The sequence below is a fragment of the Leptinotarsa decemlineata genome, unplaced genomic scaffold (assembly GCF_025532065.1).
Source record: "Leptinotarsa decemlineata unplaced genomic scaffold, Ldec_3_MD MMD2_tig00001393_RagTag_RagTag, whole genome shotgun sequence".
NCBI lineage: Eukaryota > Metazoa > Arthropoda > Insecta > Coleoptera > Chrysomelidae > Leptinotarsa > Leptinotarsa decemlineata.
In genome coordinates this window covers 4,133,115-4,159,735 of record NW_027412562.1, presented here as the reverse complement: position 1 = coordinate 4,159,735, position 26,621 = coordinate 4,133,115, and the positions used below count along the sequence as shown (strand labels likewise).

General features: G+C 33.2%; 1 protein-coding gene across 4 annotated transcripts in view; it reads right to left on the bottom strand.

The window, feature by feature from the left end:
* LOC111513033 (NAD kinase) overlaps positions 1 to 26,621 on the bottom strand; it is a 109,044-nt gene that overhangs the window by 52,508 nt on the left and 29,915 nt on the right. The window contains exon 1 of one of the 4 annotated variants that reach the window (XM_074175838.1): positions 10,225 to 10,705. The exons of the other annotated variants lie outside the window; for them this stretch is intronic. Within the exon in view, the coding sequence (XP_074031939.1) occupies positions 10,225 to 10,379 (155 nt within the window). The 5' untranslated portion in view covers positions 10,380 to 10,705. Of the gene's footprint in view, positions 1 to 10,224; positions 10,706 to 26,621 lie in introns of those variants that run through there. 4 annotated transcript variants of the gene reach the window in all.

The window sequence follows — 26,621 nt, the reverse complement described above, 5'->3', positions numbered from 1 at the left end:
CTCGATTTAGCTCTTTTTGGTGACATTTTTCAGCCTTGTCCAAAAATAACGACCAAGGTGTCATTCGATTCGTATTTTTGCCTAGAAAGTTTAAGGAAAGGTCCGAAAACGTGCCGATAAAAATTACAAAAGTTATAAACAATTAAGTGAAAAAAATGTGGCTTTAGTTTTTTCTTAATATCTCGGAAAATTTTCAAAATTTTGGAAATTTGAAAGGAGATTTAAAAAAATCAATGAATTTGCGTAAAAAAAGTCCCGACTCCCGAAACTGTATCTCGATTATTTATAATTTTTACAGAGCCCTGAAAATAGAGCCAAAAGCAGGTAGTCTGGTTTCCGCGCGCCTTTCGTCACTCTGACATAAAAACAAAAAAAATTATTCAAACATATTAAATGTAAATATTAAGGAATGAAAAAATTCATGTAATGTTAGGATACATCAATAAACAATAATCCGCAGTCAAAACATTTTTATCCCAATTTTAACTTTAATTATAAATTTGTTAATTAATAACTTTTTCTGAATTGAAAGTTAATATAAAAATCCCTATAATTATTAAACTAAAACCCTGGCATTTTTTTCCTTTGGTGAAGTTATCCTTAATAGGCAAAAAAATAGATTACCGCTGCCAAAATAAAAAAAATGTTATTTTCTATTTTTTTATTAACAATTGAAAATTATAATTTTATAAAAAATACATTACAAATTTTTTTTCAAATTTTTTATTGTTTCAATGTCTCATGGCTAAAAACTAATTAATAATATTTTTTTTTACAGCTATTGTTAATACATTTTTTATAAACATATACATTGTTTATAAGCAATTCGAAATTTTTTTTGGCATTATGTTAATTGAAAAAAATCATGATTTTTAGAAAAAAATGGTTTCCTAAAAAAATTTCTTTGTTGCTAAAAAATGCGTTTGTTGATTAACAATCGTTTTTTGCAACTAAATATTAAAATTAAGGAACCGTTTTTTTTAAATCATGAATTCTATTGTTCTTTAAGGTTTTGAAAAAACTTTTTTTTTATTCTTTTTTTAATTGTTTATTTAACCCTCCAAACCGTAAGCAGATGTTTCTTCCACGTAACAAAAGAATATCGCATATAGGTATAAACCGGAATTTTTAAAGTAAATTAAAAATTTGTGAGCATCGGAAATTTGAAGAAGGTTAATGAGTAAACTCATTAAAATCAAATTAACAGAATGACTGATTGCTTCATTTAATTTTCTTAAACTCCATACAAATATGACAATAAGTGAATGTTAATGATCCTACAACTACTAAAAGTGCAAGTAATAAAATCCTTATGATTTATTGTTACATGACACGAAGTTTATGTTGAAAAGACTCAAAATTTTTTTTTTTCAATAAATAACGATCAATAATCAAATAAATGATAGGACTACAACTTTAGTGAAAGGCTTAAATTGTTAATAAATTCATAATGAACAAAAAAGACTTGAAGCATATTTATCATAACTGCAATAGTTTGAAAGTTATTATAATTATAAAAGCGAAGAAGCGAATGAAAAAGGCAAGTATCAAGGTATCACAATATTAAAAGTTTTATAAAAAATAGAATAAATGGAAAAAAACACGTAGTTACTTTTATTATGGAACAAAGTATTGAAAAAAAAATGAAAAAAAATTTGTTTATAACATTTTTTTTTAAATAAACAATTAAAAAAAGAATAAAAAAAAGTGTTTCCAAAACCTTAAAGAACAATAGAATTTATGATTTAAAAAAAACGGTTCCTTAATTTTAATATTTAGTTGCAAAAAACGATTGTTAATTAACAAACGCATTTTTAGCAACAAAGAAATTTTTTTAGGAAACCATTTTTTTCTAAAAATCATGATTTTTTTCAATTAACATAATGCAAAAAAATTTTTCGAATTGCTTATAAACAATGTATTTGTTTATAACAAATTTATTAACAATAGCTGTAAAAAAAAAATATTATTAATTAGTATTTTAATTTAGTATTTTTAATAAAATTATAATTTTCAATTGTTAATAAAAAAATAGAAAATAACATTTTTTTTATTTTGGCAAAGGTAATCTATTTTTTTTATCATTAAGGATAACTTCACCAAAGGAAAAAATGCCAGGGTTTTAGTTTAATAATTATAGGGATTTTTATATTAAGTTTCAATTCAGAAAAAGTTATTAATTAACAAATTTATAATTAACGTTAAAATTGGGATAAAAATTTTTTGACTGCAGATTATTGTTTATTGATGTATCCCAACATTACATGAATTTTTTCATTCCTTAATATTTACATTTAATATGTTTGAATAATTTCTTTTGTTTTTATGTCAGAGTGACGAAAAGCGCGCGGAAGCCAGACTACCCGCTTTTGGCTCTATTTTCAGGGCTCTGTAAAAATTATAAATAATCGGTATGCAGTTTCGGGAGTCGGGACTTTTTTTACGCTAATACATTGATCTTTTCAAATCTTTTTTCAAATTTCCAAAATTTTGGAAATTTTCCGAGATATTAAGAAAAAACTAAAGCCCCATTTTTTTTTCACTTAATTGTTTATAACTTTTGTAATTTTTATCGGCGCGTTTTCGGATCTTTCCTTAAACTTTCTAGGCAAAAATATGAATCGAATGACACCTTGGTCGTAATTTTTGGACAGGGCTGAAAAATGTTACAAAAAAAAAGTACATGTGAACTAGACTAATATAGATTATTGAACTGAACTGTTTAAAAGTTTGATCGCTAAGTTGAAAATTGTGTTACTGTATTATACTATTTGTTTTCATATTTTTATTTTGAAGAAAATGAAAATTGAATAACATAACATAACCAATATATTATATTAAACAAAACTGGTTGAAAGTTAAATAATCTTGGACTGTATCTTTATATTGTATTTTAGTGTTTGTTTTTTCATTTTATTTTATTTTAAGTATAATAACAAATTATAATAGCTGTGCATTTTTAATTACATTTACGATTGAATATTTTCGTCTTGAATGGTCGAAAAGTGAAGTTGCGTGAGTTATAGCTGACATTGTAAAAATTTCAAAAAAAACGTGTTGGCTTTATATTGCATGAGCATTTGACTATGATGAAGCTCTTTTCAAAGTGGGTGCCGCGCGAGCTTTGTCCAAATACAAGAACATCTTGATTCTGAGCAGTGTTTGGCCATGTTTTGAGATAACAAATAGATTTTTTGCGTTGATATGTGACAAAGAATGAAACACAGATCCGTCACTTCACTCCGAAATTAAAACGATCGTCATCTGAGTAGAGAGCAACTGATGAACCTCATCCAAAGCGCTCGAAAACACAACAAGGGGAATGTTCCTCCTGATGAAAATCAAGTAGTTTTCATAAAAGAGCTCTAGAACAACGCATTTTAAAATTATTATTTCGTTTGAAGACCGAAAGAAAAGCACTACAGGAAAATCCTTAAGACGCTCTGGTGCCTGTGCATAAGTAGTGATTCACATTGGATTTGAATCGCTGGGGATTAAATCCATTTGGAAAAAAGTCCTCAGGAAGTTTATTCCACATAAACGTAGTTCTCCAAATGAAAGAATTTTTGAACAGTGAAGTTTGAGGTGTACTGAGTTGAACCTTAAAACGATGAGCAGACACAGCCGTCGCGAATTTCTGATATGCACCGCTCTTGGTGGAATCAAATGTGCCAAGTTACTTGAACAATTCTTGGAAAGTATTTTTAGAAGAGAGGCAAATCCCCAACCTTTCCTCGATGTTCCAGACTCTTTTCTGGGCGGAATCCATCAGCTTCCGGGTACGTTTGGGGGCGGAGCTACATACATGAGAACAATACTCCAAAGAAGGTCTGATCAGAGCTTCATAAAACATCAAAAGTTGCTGAGGTGTGTAGTTTTCTGGTTCTAAACAGCTCGCAATTTTTGTTGAACTAAGGTTTGCTGTTAGACGGTCGTGTTGCGTCATAATTTTATATTATTATTAGTATTATTATTGTTGGCATGGAGCAACTCCTAAGGGCGCATGCTCAAGACTCGATTGAAGTATGCTTATCCATCTAAACCATATCAATAGAGACCTACCTACGATCTCATGCTGCGTACAAGAAACGTGAATCGCTATTTTTTTGCTAATTACTCATTTCGCCGTGTGTGCTCTAGACTCTGTGCCATCTCTGACTGTTTGGTAACTCATTTTAACTTGCCGTTTTGTTGTACAATCCAGTGAAGCTGAAGAAAGAACACTCCAAGAAAGGGCCCTTTCAGAAGCAGGGATTTGTGCGAGGAATTCGGTGAGTTCGCTTTATACCACAATTCTTACAGTCCTCTTCGCACTAGTATTTCTAAAGGGACACAACTCAAAAATCAATATGAAAAAAATCAATAAATATTTCTTTATCGATCATATAAACTGTATCAAGTTGATACAGTATCATCTGAACTATATCAAGTTGATATAGTTTGGATGTTAATACAACTTGATACAGTTAATACAACTTGATACAGAAATATTTACCAATTTTTTCATAGTCTCAACTCAAATATACCGATTTTTGAGTTGTGGCATTTTAGAAATACTAGTGCGTCTTGTTTTCATTTTTCTCATTTTTCAAGTATTCGAAGACGCGACAGGTCGTTTCATTGAAAAAGGAATATATGCATCCATGGACGATAGAATAACTTCCGGGACTTCAGTCACCAGTTAATGCAAACAATGGCATTATTGCATGAATTGGGCATCGAATTGCTTCCGCATCCACCGTATTCTCCAGATTTGCCCCCCCGCGACTTTTTTCTGCTATCAGACATCAAGAAAATGCTCACCGGTAAGGAAATTTACTCGAATGAAGAGGTTCCACAAAAGTGATATTGAAATGTTAGAGCGGCGCTGAAATGATTGTGTGACTCTTGATGGAGATTACGTTGATGAATGAAGCCAATTTTGAACAAAAAAAGTGTTTTCTTTCTTAGGCCCGGGACTTTTCTAGCCCAGGTGTTAACTAGGGTGATTCCAATCTTGTTTGTTATATTAAAGTTCTGTTAGTAATCTTTTCATTTTTTCTTATAACCTCCCCATATATGTAATGAGTGTTTTGTAGGTGTCAGCAGGGTATATTGACTAAGAAGAATGTATCTGGTCGGTATATATTCCAATTATTTTTCCAATGCATTGGAGTTAATAGTTTCCAATATTTGAAATGTTTATCAATAGTATAGTCGAAGTAAACGGTATTGTGCACACTTAAAGTTGTCGGCACTCTCAAAGGCCAAAAAAACCAATACAAAGTAATGAACCGGCTGTGAAATAGTCCACGTGGACTCATTGGCGGTTCGTATTAGATAATTTTTACTAACCGAGTTTTATGATTGTCTGGAGCCATAAAATTAAATTTAAAGTAATGTTACAGTGACGAATAGAAATTGGGAATGCGGTGATGGTTATTAACGCCGTCGTTTTCAGTTCAGGGACTGATCGCGATTTGAGTATTGAAATTCGATATTGGTGCAGTTATAATTACTTAAAATTTTTGTTATCTGTTTAAAATGTGGCGTCCTTGGACAATGACTAATAGTAATAACGAGTGTAGTGTAGTGGTTCCAATAGCGATGGTGAACAATGCAAAAAAGAGATACAAATGAATAAGATTCGGATGAATTTGAATATTGAAAGACAGAGAGTATGTTTCAATGTATATCGAGGAAAACAAACTATTACAAGCAACATCAGATTTAAACGAAATTGCGTTTTCAACTGTACGTTAAAATAGTTAAAAACAAACATTATGAACGCAAGACGCGATGTGATATAGGATTCCAAAACCTTTAGATGTTTTTCTAATCAAATAATTGAAAAAAATAATATACGACTGTTACAAAAGCAATGAGATTCCTACAACAGAAATCATAAGGAAGAAATTGAATACTTCCGGCCATAACATAAGCTGCTGTGACAAAACTCTTCAGAATTGGATAAAGAAACTAGGATTTAGATATTAAATAATAAACAAATATCAAGCACTTATGGAAACTTGGTATGACACTCCACGATAAAGTTACGAAAGGGAGGACTGATGGTTCGGAATGTGTACGCTTAACATGCCTGTAAACAAGGCAACTCTAATTTGTGTTGAATGTAATACAAAGACTCATGATTACTATTGATTTCATAGTTAAGAAGTTTGGTTCCTAACCTGCAAATGAATGTTTCTGTTGTGTTGTTATATTCTACTAATTGATCAATGTGTTTTGTAACGTGTGTGATGTGTTTTGGTAGTATTCCTACTGTAAGACATCTCAGGAGGTAACATCTACGGTTTTTTTCTTTGGCCAAATTCTTCTTTAGGCGGAACCACTGTTTCATTTCATTGACTATTAAATTTCCATGAGTAGCTCTTAGATCTCCATAGAAACCTATACCTGTTGATTAAGTTGAAGGACAGTCTTTGCTGACCAGTTAAGAACAAAACTTCTAAAATATCTTTGGGTGATCAGCAGAACGGATGTGTACCCTTATAACACAAGTTATTCCACTATTTCGATAAAATGTATTATCATCTTCAAGGAAAAGCTACAAAATTTATATATATATATATATATATATATATATATATATATATATATATATATATATATATATATATATATATATATATATATATATATATATATATATATATATATATATATATATATTATACATAAATCGAGAAAGGTTAATGCAGTCAAGCTGCTGGAAAATAATTCCATAAAAATCAAAATCTGAATAGATAAGTACTTTCTGATCATTCCCATACCTATTGATTTCAATTTAAGAGCCACCGGTAGACAGCTGTTTAAGCTTATTGGGCATCGTCAAGTTGACTTGGGTGTCACACCAATAAGTGGTTCCGCTTGCATTTACGCAGTTTTTTTTATCAAGTACTTTTCTGTTTTTTCACGTTTTGTTTTCAATCGAGGACCGCCTGCTCGGTACTGACGATGCCCAATAGGCTGAAACAGCTGTCTACCGGTGGCTCTTGAATTGAAATCAATATGGAAATGATCAGAAAGTACTTATCTATTTATATATATATATATATATATATATATATATATATATATATATATATATAGATATATATATATATATATATATATATATATATATATGTATTTGAAGGACAGTCTTTGCTGACTAGTTAAGAACAAAACTTGGAAAATCACCCAAAGATATTTTTTAAGTTTTGTTTTCATATGGTTTTATATCCGCTCCATTATTTGTAAGTGTCCTGACATTGGAAATGCTCTTTACGAGATTACTGTTTTAATGTCCAACCAATAATTATGTGAAAATAATTACGCAACATACAAAAATGAATCGTGTATCATTATCTTCGATTACCCTCATTAGAGAACTATTGTATGAGAGAGATATAACGAGATACGACCGAATATGTTTTACTTCGTAATTTATTAGTTGCACACAACATTCTTTAAAAATCATATACCTACAGCAGTTGACCAGGGTCTAAGAAAAAAAATTGCAGGTGTATGCGAATAAGCCGTAAACCACAGCGGTCTTCAAAGCCAACATAACCCATGCCATTGTTCAAATTCAGTCTGATTTATGCCGTGGCGGACATTTGAACGATGTTCATGATGGTATCAGTAGGTCTTTCCTCCTAGACTACACAAAAGCGTTCGATATGTTGAATTATAGAATTCTATTGGCAATTCTAAATCATATCGGCTTTTCTGTTCGAGCTTGCGATTTGATAAAATCATTCCCAACGAACAGATTACAGCGAGTAGTGTATGGAAATGAGACATCGACGACGATGTCTCATTTCTACACCACTGGTGTACCTCAAGGAAATATTTTGGGTCCATTATTTTATGCAATTTATTCTGCACAGTTCGTAAAGTCCTTAACTCGTTCAAGTATCATCTATACGCAGACGACACGCAGCTATAATTTTCCGTTAACCCATCAGAAACTGCAGCAGCAGAATATTCCCTCAACTATGATCAGAAAAAACTTTTCGAAATATCATGAACATATGTTTCCAAAAAAATCCATAACTATGCTTTTTTGTAATGATAGAATCAGAAAATAATTGCAGGCATATTTGAACATTAGTATGGCTAATGAGAACATCCGATAGAAATCTGGGTTTGATAATTGACAATAAACTCAAATTCACGGAGCACGTCACGTTAGAGTTGAGAATTGGCTATGCTAATTTGAAGATGATCTACCCCTAGAGAAAATTTCTAAATCAAAGCACAAAGAAAGAACTATGTGATTCAATTGTTCTCTCATACAATTTCCGGACGCCGTATTTCCGGACGCATTCAGAAATTACAAAATTCTTGTTTGAGGTTGATATTTGGTATAAGGCGAAGACAGATAGTGTCGCATAAACCGAAGAAAATAAACTGGATGAATATGTATAATCGAAGACTACTTCATAAAACCTGTTATTTACACAAAAAAAATATTTAGAAGCCATGTTCATAATGCCAATATTTGTAGAAGAGGAATTATAACTTTACCCTCCCATAAGAAAGAGATATTCAAACGTTCCTTCACATACTGCATGGCAAATCTTCTGAATAAATTCAGGATAACTGACTTCACAAAATCGATGGCGTCCTTCAAAAGAATAAAAAAAGAGAAGCTACCTCAACATTAATATATTTAGTACTCAACTGGCAGTTTTCATAATATCAGAAATATAATAATCTTAGTCGATTACCATTTACTTAGATATGTACATTTTCCCTCTGGGCCACAACAGCACCTGATCTCGTATCAGAAAGCTGACAGTGGGCCAATTAATCTGTATACCACAAAATATATGTATTATCATACTGGTCATGTAATTGTGAATTCGGATTAATAAACGTCTTATTATTTTTTTTTCACCGTAATGTGTGCTGGTCAGGCCCTATTCCCAGAAGCCCCGATACATTCAGGAGGGCGCGCCAGCGTTATCAACCAATGACCACTCCCCACACCATGGGGTAAGTGATCATTGGGTCCGAGAATCATGTGCCCTGAGCAAGCGCAGTGAGCTAAGAATGACAGCCTTCTGCATCTGTGCGGCTAAGATTTCTGCCTTAGTGCGGCAAGCCGGTATGATTTTAAGATTCGAGAGTAGAGAGGGCATCATTCCACCAAAGACTCCAATAATCAGAACAACCATCTTGACAGAGTAATCTGGATAGAGTCTGCGGAGTTCGAAGAGAAAATCTCGATATTTTATCCGTTTTTCCTCCTCTTTTCTGACGATATTCGTCTCGCCAGGAGCTGAAAACTCCACGACAAATATCGTTTTGCTTTGATGGTCGAGAAGGACTACATCAGACTTATTAGCTTGTATGAGCCTGAGGGTGGGAAACGAATAGTTCCAATAAATTCGGCACTTCTCGTTCACACACACTTCTCGTTCACACCACCTTGCCTCTGACCCCTCCGAGCGGGTCGATTGTGGGGGCCTCTTCCTCGATTATTGGGAACCAAGGGCAAGGGGTGGAACCAAGGGCTAACCACCCGGTGGACCCACGGCCGGCACCGGAGGGACAATGGAGTTCTCCTTACCGGGTGCGCCTGGGCTGCCGGTCCGGTTTTGCACCAGTTGCTCGGGTAAGTTGTGTCACAACTCACCACAAGCCAAGGGTGTTAGTGGCCACCTTGCTCATCACGTCTTATTATTATTATTATTACTAAAGGATTTTGATGATATCTCACACACACTTTGTTTTATTTGAATTTAAAGATAGGAAGCTCTTAATGAAAGACCTTATATTTTTTATCAAAGACCCAAATGCACGCCACTGTAGCTATAAAACAACCCTAAAGCTCATAAAATCTTTTGTTTGCGACCCGTTTGCCATACAAAAATAGTGTACTCCTGGTAAAGTATTATACACCTGCTCTTAGCAGCTGTGGAAAATCATAACGAATGATTATTGATCATTCATTACTTTTTACTATTAGGAAACAGATTTTAGAAAGCAAAACACTCAACAACGACTGATTCAGGCAATCATTGCAAATATGTATTTCTAGATATAATCTTCATCCTCGCAGTCAACGCACATACCACTGATGATGTTTGCCGCAGTAGCAGACGAAACGTTTGATACTACAAGTTGCCGTCGGCCGTGAAAGACTATGTTCTTATAAAAGTTATTATTGTTTCAAAGAACTGTCATTGGCAAGACTTTAACTTTTTTTTCAAATTACACAATATAACATACCTGTATTGGTATCTTCTCTCGGGTTCTTCGGCAGCTTTTTCTCGACAATTTTCAGGGCTGGCGAACACTTCTTTGGGGTGCCCACTAGGGCTGTTTTCGCCCTTTTGCAGACAATACACTTCACCGTTACAGACCATCGTCGTCAACAACAACATACCAACGAAACGGAAATTAATGGAATATCACAGGAAAAATTGGAGGGCACTTTGAAATTCACTCGCATCACCGTCACAATTTACATACAAAACATTCATTCGCTTTTATAGTGATCGTATTTTCATTTGCGGCAGTCATCGATTCGTTTCGATAGATAATGCATTCGATAGGAAAACGCGTTTGCTTTTTGGAATTATACATTGTTCTCGGTGTCACTTCGAATCAATAGAACTGGCGATAAGTTGTACAAATTCACAAGCGCGATCCATCCGTTATGACGCTACCGTTTCTAGAGGAGCAATGAGTAATTTGTGACCTCCAGTCGAACGTAGATACACACAAACTGATAAAAAGTCTATCGAACAGATCCGTACGTCGGGTCAATTTAAATACCCGGCAAAATCGCCTCAGACTATACGGGTTTTTTAAAAGTACTGCAATAGAGTTGAGGAAATACCCCGAAGCGCATTAAGGGCTGATATCCAAGAATCAATTAGTTCGTGGCGATCAGATCAGAGTCGCTCGCTAGCCCGACTTAAAACTCACAAACCAAGTTGGAGAAACGCAGTTTTGAATAACCGCTTGTTCATTTAGGTCTTCCAAAGGACAATTGAATGGAAAATAATGGAAAATGAAAAGTCAGGGTTGTATGAAACGAGCTGTACAAACAGAATATTGGTCAGATTAAACGAGCTATCGCACTTCGTTTCAAAGAACACGCTGCACATACAGTGCATTTCTTTAATGCCCCCCCTTTTATTTTTTGAACGGATCAACTCAAAAAATTGAAATTTGGGATAATGAAATCAATGCATGAATACTTTATTTCGAAGTGAAATTGATAAATGGAAAAGGGGGACTTGTGACACATCATTTTGAAGCTCCTGACGAATAATTCACAATCCTAGAATATGAAGTTAATTTTTGGGAAAGAAAGTTTTTGGCTTTCTATTACCACATCTTGATACAAAAAAATGTGGGTATCTTCCAAAGGAAGGAAGAAAGTAATCAATTTGAAAATAAGTAACTCTATACATGTATGTGTAGATCTTGCAAAGAAGTAACTTTCAGACATGAACATGATCTACACATTCATGTATAGAGTTACTTATTTTCAAATTGATTACTTCCTTTTTTTCTTTGGAAGATTCCCACATTTTTTTGTATCAAGATGGAGTAGTAGAAAGCCAAACACTTTCTTTTCCAAAAATTAATCACTCCTAAAAATATAAACACTTCATATCAAATGAAGTTAATATCTTCACCTACTACAAAGGCGGAACATTCAATAATTTCTTGATGACAAACACATTAATATCGATATTTCTAGAAATAGTACTTTTCATCTGCCATAACGCAAATCCAACAACCCGATAAGGTTTGTTAAGTTATTTTTTGTTTATAAAAACGACAAAAAATGTCAGTACGACAATGAACATAATTGTTCAACTAGAATATTCTCATTTAGTTTTCGGTTTTACTAGTAGAAAGGTACCACGTCAACAATCTCTAAAATGGTCCATTCTCGTCCATTGGAAGAGAAAATTGAAGCAATTTTTATTTACGGTGCAACGCGTAACTTTCACGAGACCGAAAGGATTTTAAATGAACGTTTTCCGAATCGTCCTATCTGTGGAAAATATTTGAGGGAATTTGTATCCAAATTCACAACTACAGGTAATGTACATAACAAAAAGCCCCCAGGTCATCCGTTCATTCAGGAAGAACAACAAGTGCAGATAATTGGTAAGATGGTAGTAAATCCTGAACAGTCTACTTATTCCGTCGCGAATATTTGTGAGGTGTCTCCTTCTGTGTAGAGACTCCATACAAAATTAAAATGGTACACCAATTAAATGAAGATGACCCTGATCAAAGAACAGAATTCTGCGAAATCATAACGGAAACCATTGCAAGAAATCCTACCTATCTCCATAATATTTGTTTTAGTGACGAATATACATTTTTTTTAACGGCAATGTTAACAGACGAAATTGCCGTTATTGGAGTGACACCAACCCTCACGTTATCCGAGAAACACATACCCAATATCCAGAAAAAATTAGCGTTTGGGCAGGAATATTGGGAAACCATATTGTAGGACCTCTATTTATTGATCAAAATTTAACAGGGAACTGTATTTGAATATGCCGGAAACTACTGTTGGCCCTCTTATCACTGAAATCATTGAAGCGAATCCTAATGAATTCGATATATTGTATTCCAACAAGATGGAGCACCACCACATAACTCCAGACAAATAAGAAACTATTTGGATACTACTTTTCCCGGTCGTTGGATTGGCCGTCCAGGTCCTACAGAATGGGAAGCCCGCTCGCCAGATTTGACACCTTTGGACTTTTTTATGGGGCTATTTAAAGCAAAAAGTGTACGAAACTGAACCTGCTTCAATATTGGGGATATACGGCAGAGAATAATAAATATTTGTAGAGATATTGACGTTACTGTGTTCGAAAATGTAAGGTGTGAAATATTGGAAAGGCTGTTTTAGTGGTTGACAATGTTTCGTGGAAAGGCTGTTCATATATCAAGAAGTTCAAGGCAACCATTTTCGAGCATCTCCTGAACTGGGCTCAAGCTTATTACCTCATATTATGTAGTTAAATGGCAATATATTCAGACAATTATTAAAAGTTCCGCCATTTTGTAGTAAGTAGTTGAAGATATTGACATTATATTCTGGTGTTGTGATGCATTTGTTAAGAGCTTCATCTTGAAAGTTTCATCTGTCAATTTCACTTCAAAATAAGGTATTCATGCATCATTAATTTCATTATCCAAAATTTTCAATCTTTTGAATTGACCCTTTCAAAAAAAAAGAGTGGGAGGGGGAACATTAGTCGGCAATCGAAGAGTCTAGTGTCACTCAAATACCTTGAAGATCGGCCATCGAATAAATGGCACTATCTAAAATTGTTGAGATCGGCACACGACACTAGACTTTTGGATGCATATGATTACTTAGAAATCAGTCAACGAGGAATCGGCGCAATTAGTACCGAAAACTATCCCACCTCAATTTTTTTATTCGATCCTCTTGAAATCACCCTAATGATGATACAAATGCATGTTGCCATGGGGCAACGCCATGCCATATTGTTTGAACCGAAATTGTTTAAAAAATTGCAAGGAATTGGTTTTTTTTTCCAACCAGACAATTTTTTTCTTCAATTTGTGGAATTGGCCACGGTGGTAGTGCGCCCGACTCACGATCGGAAGGCCGTGGGTTCGATTCCGCCTCGACCAGATATTTTTCTCGAGAGAATTTATCTGGTTGAAACTGAGATGATTAACGGAAAAACAGATTTTAAAACAGAATTCAGTGTCGAAGTATAAATAAAAAAGTCCTATGACTATTTACGATAAAGTTAATAGTTTTGGAGATACGAATTTTTAAAGGTTCGAAAAATCTGAAATTTGAGTATTTTTGACCCATAAAGAATATATAATTAAAAAGAAAAAATATATCTGTAGATATATAATTGATTTCGTTTTGGATTTATTCCACAGGTTCCAGGTCTACTGTTCATTACAAATGGTCGTTTTCGCAGCCAGTGTCCAAAAATAATCACAGAGAAGCCCCAGATGATTTGATTTATAGTCAGTGTTCAAGTATGCCCACTGACTATATGTGAAAAGTTTTCTTTCCTTTTACGAGGAGTTGGGCAAATTTTGGATATGCGGTTGGTTACCTCGTTCACAGGCAGATGGAGCTATGACAAACCTGATGTTTGTTGTCAGCTTCAGCCTAGTTCGAGGAATGATGCTCTGAAGGAATTCAATTTTCAATTATCGGAAATCAACTTAATGTTGATGATAGACACTACCTTGCACTGACGAGTGGTCAAACACCAAGAAACCGTTCTGCAAGTGTGTTCCAATAATTGAAAATCTAATGCGGTAGTTGTATCGCCAACATCATATGCAGGAATAACTTCAGTGAAGAATCCTGTCCTGCACCTGTCGGATATAATCCAACGCCCTTCGTGGTATTAGCCAGGGAAATAACCTACTGCGTAGGGAGTTGAGACTGGCCTGAACGAATTGTTCTTTTAGATGATTTGATTAATAGCCAGCCTTCAAGTATGCCCACTATATGTGAAATGATTATGGAGAATTTCACATTTGAATGTTTAGCTATATTGATTGTTCAATTACTTATAATTATTTATATGTTAGTTTTTAATATCTACTAACAAATTCAGTGTTCACTGCTCAAATTAATTACTTGTATTTTCTTGTTTGATATGTCATTATTTTGTTGAATTCGTATCTTTAATTATTTCAGTTAATCCCTATTTATAAACATCTAATATTTCTTGGGATAATAAAGAATAATCCTGATATGACCTTATGGCAATTAAAAAATAATTAATCAGCAAAAAATGTTGGTTACTTTTTTATCGAAAAAGCGCGAATCAGTATAGTTGGACTAGAAATTGAAACTAAACTACTTTCTAAGACATCTGGTTGAAATATTTACTAGTTCCATTTGATCGAGTAAGAAATATTGGTTGTTGAATCCATCTAGTGAAATAAATCCCAGCATTACTTCCGTACCAGCCGGTACGAGAGTGGAACTGTTTTTTCCATTAAGTAGCTTTCGTCTTCTTACCAACCTCAACCCTCAGAAGTCGAGATTTTTGCGAACAAAATATTAACGAGGTCTTGCCTATTAACGTGCGATTCCTAGCATCCAAACAACACTTTATTTTTGAGAACGGCTTCTTTGAAGAAAAACAGAGTGAAATTATGTAAGGTGTCTCATTTGAAAAAAAAATATCAATGAGCCACACGATTATTAAATAACCTATACACTTGTGGTTATTTACTGACATTTTTTTCTACTTCCATTTGAGACACATTTTCTAGAAGCCGTGTTTTCGTCCTCCGCCCTGTATATTTAAAATAGACCAAAGTATTTGATATTTACATCAAAATAATTTTTTCTAAAAAAAATAGTTTAAAAACTAAAAAACACGCTTTTAAAAAACATCGAACTAAAAAATTAAACTTTCTTATTAGTCAGACTGTAGACTTGTAGACTGGCAATAAACTAATCTAAGGAAATGAACTTTAAACGTTCAAGCCAGTCTCGATATACCCTACACAGTAGGTTGAATAGACTGACGCCCATCAGAAAACAACTACTCCCCTGGCTAATGCCACGATATTGATCTATATCTATAGATCTATATCGATCTACCCAAGATTCTATAAGAGTTGTGTGATTTTCATGAACGCATATCATATGGTTCCAATTCTACAAGGTGTTTTAAAAAGTGAGTCTGATTGTTGCAACAATGTTTTTCTTGAAATCTGTATGGGTGACAAGAAAACGGTTTTCACTTTATCGATCTACCCAAGATTCTATAACAGTTGTGTAATTTTCATGAACGCACATCTTCTGGGTTCAATTCTACAAAGAATCTCAAAAAATGAGTATTATTGTTGCAACAATTTTTTTATCGAAATCTGTAGAGGTGACAAGAAAACAGTTTTGAGTCGATCTACCCAAGATTCTATAAGAGTTGTGTGATTTTCATGAACGCACATCTTCTGGTTCCAATTCTACAAGGAATCTCAAAAAATGAGTCTGATTGTTGCAACAATTTCTTTTTCGAAATCTGTCTAGATGACAAGAAAACTGTCATCACCAAGTTAATCTACTCAAAAAACTATGGAAGTTGTGTGATTTTGATGGACGCACATCATCGGATATCATTTTTATATGGGGTATTGGAAAGTAAGTCTAATATTTCCAATTTTATTTTACCCTAAATCTGTATTGTTGATGAGAAAACGATTATCAACGCGTCAATCTACTCAACATTTTATAAAAAAGTTAAACACCAAATATTCTTAATAATTCCACGTTCAACCTATAGTGAATAGGTATTTCCAGCCACAGATATTAGTACGGGTGCTAATAATTTCGTATCCCAACCACAGATTTTTATTTTCCTCTACGTCAGCATGTGTGGCCAGAAATCTGTGGATAACTTCACGCCAATCAATAATACTAGTATTTTTCGTTCGTTATTGTTTCAAGTTTATTAAAAAAAATTTTTACCTTTTTAGTTCGATGTTCTTCAAAAGCGTGTTTTTTAGTTTTTAAAACTATATTTATTTTTCATTTTTTAGTTTCGTATGCTATGAAAGCGTGTTTTTTAGTCTTTTTAAACTATTTTTATTTTATCTAAACTTTGAGATCAATCAGCCGTATATTGTTTAGAAAAATGACCGTTGATATTTTTCGATTCCGGAGAAGGGGCCTGAAAATCGGCTACCAAGCCCAAGGTAGCAGGCGCCAAAGGTGGGTTACAAATAAGGCAGCAGGCGCGCGTGGTAATAAAAAAAATATATTTTTCAAATGAAGAAATACATGTAAAGTGAGTTCGAATTATATCAAGGAGGTTACGTACAGCGCCATCTGCCCGCGAATAGATCAAGCAATAATGTCGGTAATTATATCAAATACAGATCACGAGCTTGAGAGTTACAAACAAACAAATATACGTTCATACATACATACATACATACATACATACATACATAGAGGTGAAGCTGATAATAAAGCGTGTAAAAAAAATTATTTTAGGGAAGATAATTTATATTTCGTTATTACCGATTCGGAACGACTTTTGTCCGAAAGATATCTTTCAAATGGCATTTTATTCAAAGGCTCTAGCCTCTTGAAAATGTTAGATGTTTTGAGTTGTATCGACCAAACTGTTAGAGAAAAATACAATTTCACAGTAAAATTGGAGAAACGGGCATTTTGTTTTATTCTTTATTCCTACAACAGTTTGTTTTTCGCGAATTCGCGAAATTTAGTTCCAATTAAGCTTTCGGTGACCCAAATAAGCTGTATTTTTTTCCAGTCAAAAGGTTTCTAGATTAAATTGTGATTTTAAACTTGAAAAGATGGATCTTTTATACTTAGACTGCTTACTATTGGAATGTAAAAAAAATTATGAAAAGATATTCGTTACACCATTTATGAAAAAAATTAAGATCAAACAATTTAATGGCGTTCGATTTGTTAGGTTATTCTTGACAATTGAGATTATGACATTTATGATTAAGTGCACATGAATATTTGTTATGTCATAATAAAAGTAAAGCCATATCCATCACAATGTTCTTCACCATGTAACGAACAAGAAGATCGAATATTTCACAACGAAGAAGCCGTAATGCAAGTAGACTGCGGAATATTACGAATAAATCCACTATGAATGAAGTAGAAATCGCCCTAGGAGAGCGCTGTGTTCAATGTTGCCAAGTCTACAGTTTATGCAGTATATCTATTTTTTTAGCTCTCGAGTTACTCTTCTACTATTTGAAAGTTGAATTTTACTAATGACCCAGTTAATTTGCTATAAAAATTATTTCATGACCGTAAATAGTGGAAACTGTTTTTTAAATCAATCTACTGTTCAAAGATGTGTGGTTGCAGATATTATTGTTCACTTGGTCCTTCAAAAAAGCTTCAAGAAGTATTTCTCTGAAGATTATTCAAAAGTGGACTGGATCAGATATCCTTTTACCAGATAAATCAAATTTTACAGCTGGGCATGAAAATAATCTAGCAACACTGGCCGTGCTAGTATGGCCCCACGTAATGCTTCAAAAACACAATATAAAATAACTGATAACTCTTGTTTAAGTATTGGCATTCATATTCAAAAAAATTATTAATAGGAACGTAAAAAAAACGTGAGTTGTTTATTTTGAACGGCCCAACCTAGATATTATTGCAAAATCTGCAAAGAATGTAATAACCTATCAATTACGACGTTGAAAAATTAAACACTTTTTCCTAACAATAATGAATTTAGAAAAACGCCATTTATGGAGATATCTGATAAATAATAATCTCACATCATATCATTGAACAAATACTATTAGTGGAAATGGAATATCCAAAATTACTTATCTGTAGATGAAAACGAAAGCGGTTTTTTGATATGACTTTCATTTTAAAATGCGAAAAAATCTCAATATTGAAACTGGCATTGCACTTTGTATATTATAATTGTTCGAATTGCTCGAAATCCATTTCAATCTCAGATATGAACGGTTCAGTTTTCTTTGGCAGATAGCTTTTACCATATTTGGTGCGATACAATGATATACTCAACAAATTACGGTTTTCAAATAATGCAACTCAGAAGGCTGAGTAGTTTGAACGATATCTTTCAGATATCAGAAAAAAATAGAGTGGGGACAAATCTGGAGTAGGAGCTGTTCATTGACTTGTACCTCTTCTACTATCATTTGAACGAAAAATTCTCAACTTGTCTTAAGAGGTCACCGTTCGATTGATACCAAATTGATAGATCTACTAATGGAATATCTTTGATTCTTACAAAAACTATATCACAAATAACGTAATTATTTGAAATAATCAGATTTAAAAATAATTTTTAAAGTTGGAAATTCATGAAAAAATTTCTAAAATATATTCCTCTCTCTGTCAGCTCTGTTTTCTCTGTCTTTCCACTATTCCTCTATCTACAGTGAGTTTCAAAGAGTGCATCATATGGGACACAATTTTTTATTATCAATTTGTCAGAAAATGTTAGTCTTGATAAAAATTGGTACATTGCGGGAAACTTGGACAGTAGTTGTCAAAATTCTAAATTTCCCAACGGTGTACAGTGAAGAACAAAAAATAGAAATTTTGATCAAGAGTAGACTACCCTCATTTTCGACATTATTAAAAAAGTTTATTTATAATAGTTGTTTAAATTTGAAAACAATATTCAGATTTGAAACAACCACCTACGTAACAAAACAAAAAAAAATCCACTTTTATATGGTTCTAGCCCCATAAAGGGTACTAGTACTCTCAATCAATCAATCAATCAAACATTTATTGAATCAGTTTTCATTTACAATCACATTAGGCAAACATCATCATAAAATACTGGCTGATACAACAGGTCAAACTATTATAAAAAAATCAAATAAAAAGCATAACTTAAATAAAAATAAAATTACTAAGCTACAATCAAATTATGATTAAAAGAGAAACTTATCCACAGAGTAGTATGCTTTCTGCAATAAACAAAAACCTTAAGCTGCCTTTTAAAGACATTGATGTTTGAGGACTTAATGTCATCACTAAGCTCATTATATAGTTCAATCTCACAGCACATGGGGTGATTCTTTGATACTGTCAATCTATTATAAGGCTGATAAAGTTGAGGGTTATTTCTGGTGAAATGTTCATGGATTTGCTCATTTCTAGGAATAATTGAAATATTGTTTCTTATATATATCAGAGTTTGGTAGATATACAAACTAGGCATTGTTAATACACTATAACGGATGAATAATGGCCTGCAGTTTGCACTTGAAGATGCCCCAGCCAGAATTCTGATTACATTTTTATCAATAACAAACACTTCATCAGCTTTAGCTGATAAGCCCCACTGTTCAAGACCATAGGAAATCACTGACTGAATTAAACTGTGGTATAAAATCATGAAAACATCAGAAGAGACTGTTTGTTTCAACCTACGAAGTAAATATATATGTTTACTGAGCTTCAGTTTGACACTATCAACATGGAACCTCCAGGTAAGTTTATTATCAATATCAACACCCAAGAATTTAGTACAATTAACTTGATGTAAAGTTTCATTATTCAATCTTACCAAATAGCTTTGACAATTACTTCGGACATAGTTTCCGCAGATACCAGGATGTTAGTGTCATCCGCAAAAATTATAGTAATGGAAGCTTTCGAAGATCATTAATAAAAACAAAAAATAAAAGAGGTCCTAAAACAGAGCCTTGAGGTACCCCTCTTACTATACATTTACTTACAGAGTTAATTCCATTCACACACACCAGCTGACTACGACCAGTCAGGTAAGATCTAACCCAATTCAATGCAGGGCCACGTATACCATAAAACTGCAATTTGTGTAGCAGTATGTCATGGTCAACGAGGTCAAAAGCTTTGCTCAAATCAAAAAATAACCCCAGAGTCTGCTGTTTGTTTTCCAGGATTTCCAACACATGTTTAATGAGTTGATCAATTGCACCAATTGTGGATTTATTTCTTCTATTAAGCATTCTGACTAGAAGAAAATAATCTGAATGATTCAAAGTAATCGTATAATCTTTGATAGAAACAGTATTCAATAATCTTAGAAAACTAACTAAGTAGCGATATAGGCCTGTGAGATGCACAGTCAGATCTCGAGCCCTTATTTTTATATATTGGCAAAACCTTTGACATTTTCAGTATATCAGGAAACCTCCCCTCTATGAAAGTGGAGTTACCTATATGAGTCAAAGGCTCAGAAATTACATTGGCAACGTTTTTTATAACCAGACCAGGAATTTCATCAATATTTTCTAACAAACTTTTTTGATAACTTGTTCAATTTCCACCTTAGTTGTTGGATATAAAAAATACTTTGATGTGAAGATGACATATAGTTAATATTTTTAGTATCAGGTTTGGATATGCTACTGCTAACAGTTGAAAAATACTCACTTAAACAGATTTGTATTACTCAATTGTTTAGCATTAATCAATTTAGTCAATTATTTCTTGTCATTAAATCAAACTAATAGTTCTTATGGAGATACATACAGAGTGAAATATCGATTTTGCACCAAAACACTAGTAAAACTTCAAACCATTTTCAACAAACATCGATATACTATAGTTCGAATAATGAATTGGACTAAATTTTGAATTGAAATATTATTAAGGGAGGCGCCTAAGGTGTATATGAGATAGGTACTACTACTCTTCATGAGGTTAGAACCATAAAAAGATTGTTTTTCATTTGTTTTGTTACGTAGGTGGTTGTGTTTCAAATATGAATATTGTGTTCAAATTCAAACAACTTTTTTAAACACCGTTGGGAATTCCAGAATTTTGACAATTCAAATCCGAGTTTCCTGCAATGCGCACCAATTTCTATAAGGAATAAAATTTTCTAACAAATTGTTAATAAAAAAGTTTCACATATGGTGCAAACTTTTTGAAACTCACTGTATAATATACTCTACCTCTCTCACTTTGTTCACCACCCCTCTTCTCTAACCATTCCCTCGATCCCTCTCACCATTTATTGATTACTTCTTTGTGAATTCGATCTTTTATTGAAATTCATCAAAAAATTCTCATTACGATCCTGACTTCTGAGGTAATCCATTTTCAACGTTTGTCTTAAATTTTAAACTCAATCGAGGTTACACCGAATATCGTAATTTACCTTATTTTGCATTTCAAATGCGTATTTATAATGAGTTCGTTCCACATTTTGAATAATTACCTTCAGAATTTGTTATTCGATTAGACAATCATGATTAAATGTTTCCACATTATCTGACACCAGCGAAGAAGGTGCCCGTTTTTATCTGAAGGGCGTGATTTTGAAAATATGAGAGTAGATTCGCTATTTAGAACAGTCCAGAAATCTCGGGAATATTCCAGAGCGTTCCACAAAATTCCAGAACATCCTGGAACATTCTGGAATATTGAAAAATGTTCACGAATAGTCCGAAACATCTCAGATTATTGTGGAAAGTTGGAGGGAATTATCTGGTGCGGTAGCTCTATATCTCCCATCGGCTGTTCATGTTCAGAAGGGAATGACGTCATTTTTGGTAATTTTGTATATGCAACATAACAACGTTAAAATTCCCACTGGAATGCGTTCAACAGCAATGAAACTAGTAACATTTCATTTTGTAAGTTGCTCAATTGATAGTAAAATTTCAGACGTTGCCGAATCGAAAAAAACTCGAAAACTGTCAGTCTTTCTTTTGTTTTCAGAACTAAACATTTCTTTTGATAAGACCTGCGTATATTCAATATGCCTAAAGCATTGCCGGAATAATCTCAACAAATACTAAAAGTAAGTAAGGATAATAGCAATAAAACATATCAACAGTACAAAAATATTTGAAAGTTCTAAATAGTGCACATGTTGGCAACGCCGTAACTTGTCATCTTGTGACGTCATTCTCTTCTTAACGTGAACAACCAGACGTGCTTTTACATATAACGGTTGAAAGTTTCACTCTCGATTTCACCCTCTAGAAAGTTCTAAAATAGTCCAGAATTTAAGAGCATTCCACAACGTTCCAGAATATTGTGCATTGAGATGGAGTATTCGGAAATAATCTGGAACGTTAGAGAATATTCTGGAATATGCCCGATCATTGTGGAACGATCAAAATAGTTATATTTTGAAGCCCTTTATCCACGATCTCTGAAGCAGCTCTGATATTTTTCAAAAACTACTCGACAGTACAAAAACAAAAAGTATGTATAGATAATAAACAATATTAGTATAAGTATATTCGGGGTGGTGTACCCCAGGAATCCATTCTAGGGCCGTTATTGGTCACCATATACACTTCAGGTTTCACAGATTCTCTTAAAAAATTTTTGGCTTATCTTTATGCTGATGACAGACAATATTCAAAAAACAAATTTGAGTAAGTGAACGTAAGGAAATACATTTTTTTGTGATTACAACAATTAATGAAATTGGGTATAATTTGTAAAATATCAATTTTTCGTATAGTATACGTCTGATAAAAAAATGTAGTGAAATGTTGAAACATTTCATACAAATGAAAAAATACAGTGGTTCCATTTGTAAAAGTTGAATTGTGAATGAATGACACTTGACCGGTTTTACCGAGCACCCAATATATTGTTTCCGAAAGTTGAGACTCCAGAAATTATCATAGTGATGTTGACTAATTATTCCTAAAAAAATCATTTCATTGCTGTAGACATGCGGGTGGTGAATTAAAAAAATATTGTCTGAAAACTAAAATAACTTAGCAATGCCGCAATGCCGCAAAAAATTCTTCGAGAGCTAAAAAATATGGAATCGAATGACGTATTCATATACTGGGTGTTCCATTTGAAAAAATATAACTTTGGTTGGCCACGCTCGGCTAATAATTTTTAAAGACAATATTTATCGATATGACTGCGAAAAAAAAAGAGCAATTCGAAAAATTGTTTTCCCTGACAGCAATGGACCGAGCAAATCTTGTTGACTCACTCTGTTTATGTCCAAAATGTGCTGGTTTCATTTTTGATAGCGTTTTCAATACCATTGATGTAGTTATCAAAACCCTGTTATAAGAAGCCGTTCAAGGCGGCTTCTTTCAGTCTTATATAAGGTCATATAATCGTCGGATAAATGTTTGAGATATATATATTCATTTTTATTCACTAAACATTCCTTTATGTTTTTAGTAAAAAATATAGGGTATCTATTTCTTTTTTGGAAGTTTTTGTAGAAACTGTGTTAAAACCCTTATATAACAATATTCCAGAATATCTCAAGTTATTTGAAAAGAAGGTTCACCTGATATAAATCATTACTTAATCTTTTTTGCTCTTCAATCGAAGACTGCCTGCCCGGTACTGATGACACAAACAGCAGTAAACACTGACATCAAATTGTATTCAGCGTGACTCAAGGTCGATGGTAGGTTAGACGTTTCTGGAAAACGCAAAGCATGATTTTTCTGAAAATTTCACCTCTCACATTTCCTTACCTGTTCTATCGATCCAAAATATTTTCAGCATTGCGGCGTTGCCACTTCTATCAAAAAGTCCTAGCAATTATATTTTTTTAAATGGAACACCCCGTATATTAATACATTTTTGGAATCGCTCTGGTATTTTAATACTTTTTTGTTAATAATGTCCTGTACCTATCTCTATCTGTTTTCGAGATAAAAAATAAATTGTGCTAAATATGGTCCAAAACATAGCCTTAATTGAAATTAAGTACATCAGTACTCTCCATTCATGAAAAGTTGATATTTTGATGATAGTTTCGACAAACTCGAAATATTCAAATAACACCAATAAATCGACTCCATATCATACAGTGCGTGCTACAATTACTATTAATTCCATTGTGCATAATAGTAGTCGAAAGTTAATTTTTTCAAATGAAACCCCCTATATATTACTCGATAAATTGAAGGATGGTGAAAAATGCTTCAAGATGATATACATGCCCCTATACCTAAATCGTCAAGTTTTCTTAATAAAGCCGTTTTTGTGTAAAAATAGTTATTCACGTTTTACCTACAAGTGTTGAAAGCGGCATTTTATTTTGTGAGTGGGGATTATTGCAAAACGAGCGTCAGCAAGTGGAGCAAACTCACAAGCAAAATAAAATCACTTTTAACAAATGTATCATAAAAATATTTTTGTATAACGTTACTGCTGATAATAAAAAAAATTATAGGGTCCATGGGATTTGAACACACGATCTTTGGATTACTAGGCATATGTTACAACTACATACGCCAACTCACGTTATTTTAAGGAGGATTATTGGTTAGTCATGAAGGACTTTCTACAGTTGGACTGAATACTACTTCGTCATCGTCAGTAACTTCACAGGGATTTAATATTACCAATAGCACGAACTACATGTGTGAACTTTTCTAAATGATTTTTTGGTAGATGTTCTGATTGAAGTGTTTCTATCAAAGACATTTTCAATAACAGTTGTACAAAAAATAATTTTTAAATAATTTGATTTCTAGGTAGCCGTGGAAATATCAAGCTTATGACAGTTTGGTGACTTTTATAAGTAATCGATAAATGGTTATTGACGGTGTTTCAAAAAATCGGCAAAAATGAATGCAAATATTGATTATTCAAACGAAGTTCTTATGAAATTATTTATTATACACGGACAGTGTGATCGAATCATTGCCAGAACTTGTAGAAAATTCAACCAAATGTATCCTGAATTAACACCAATGAACAAGAGGAAGTTTGTAAGATAACAAAATAATTTCCTTAACTATGGCTCCATGTTAAAAGCGCCTTCAACATTACCAAAACCTGTTACTTCAAATGAGGACAATACTGTTAACGTTTTGGCATATTTTTATGCATATCCAGAAGCTTCCAATCGCAGTGCAGAAAAAGATTTAGGTGTATCACATTCTTCAGTACAACGAATTTTGAAAAATCACGGAATGCATCCGTATAAATTTACCAAAGTTCAAGCTCTAAAAGCAGAATACTTCGAACGTAGAATGCATTTTTGTGAATCGCTTTCGATTCATAAACAGAAAGATCGGGAATTTTTGTCAAAAATAATTTGGAGCGACGAATCCAAATTTACGAGGGATGGTATTTTCAATAGAAGGAATAAACATTTTTGGGCTGATCATAATCCTCATGTTACAAAAGAAATGGGTTTTCAAGAAAAATTTGACCTGAATGTTTTCTGTATTCTGAAGAACAATAAAATTAGCTTTTTTATTTATGAAGACACACTGAATGCAGAGAGATATCTCCAAATATTAAGAACGACTGTAACCGATTTTCTTGAAAATTTGCCTTTAGAGGAATATAGGAATTCGTGGTTTCAACTGGACGGAGCGCCAGCTCATTCCACCCAGGAAGTTTCCAGGAAACTTGAACTCTTCGACGATCGTTGGTTTAGGCGTTTAAGGCCGTGGGATTGGCCACCGAGATCACCCGATCTCACGCCACTTGACTTTTTTTATGGGGTGTTTTATAAGAAAGGGTATACAGTACTCCAGTGCCTACCAAAGAAGAATTGCGACGGCGAATAGTGCGGAGTATTGAAGATCTGGATCTCCAAGAAATTGAAAAAGCAACCACAAGTCGCGTACAAAAAAACATTTTCAGCATTTATTGTGAAAATGTGATATTTTGTTTACAATTTTGTTATTTTGAATCATCCTATTCTGTTATTGTCTGTACTTTCACATGTTTTAGCCCACAAAATATTACTTTTTACCTAGAAATGACTGATTTTTGGTACAGTTGTTCCCTGGAAACTTTGAGCCATAGTTAAGGAAATTATTTTGTAACCTTACAAACTTCCTCTCGTTCATTGGTGTTAATTCAGGATACATTTGGTTGAATTTTTTACACGTTCTGACAATAATTTGATCACTTTGTTCATGTGTATAATAAATAATTTCATAAGAACTTCGTTTGAATAATCGATATTTGCATTCATTTTGGAAGATGATTCGAAACACCATCGATAACTCTTTGTAAATTACTTATAAAAGTAACCGAACTGCTATAAGCTTGATAATTCCACTGCCTCCTAAATCCAAATTCTAAAAAAAAAATGTTTCTAGAAGAAGCGACTTTATTGAGAAAATTTGACGATTTAGGTATAGGGATATGATACATCATCTTG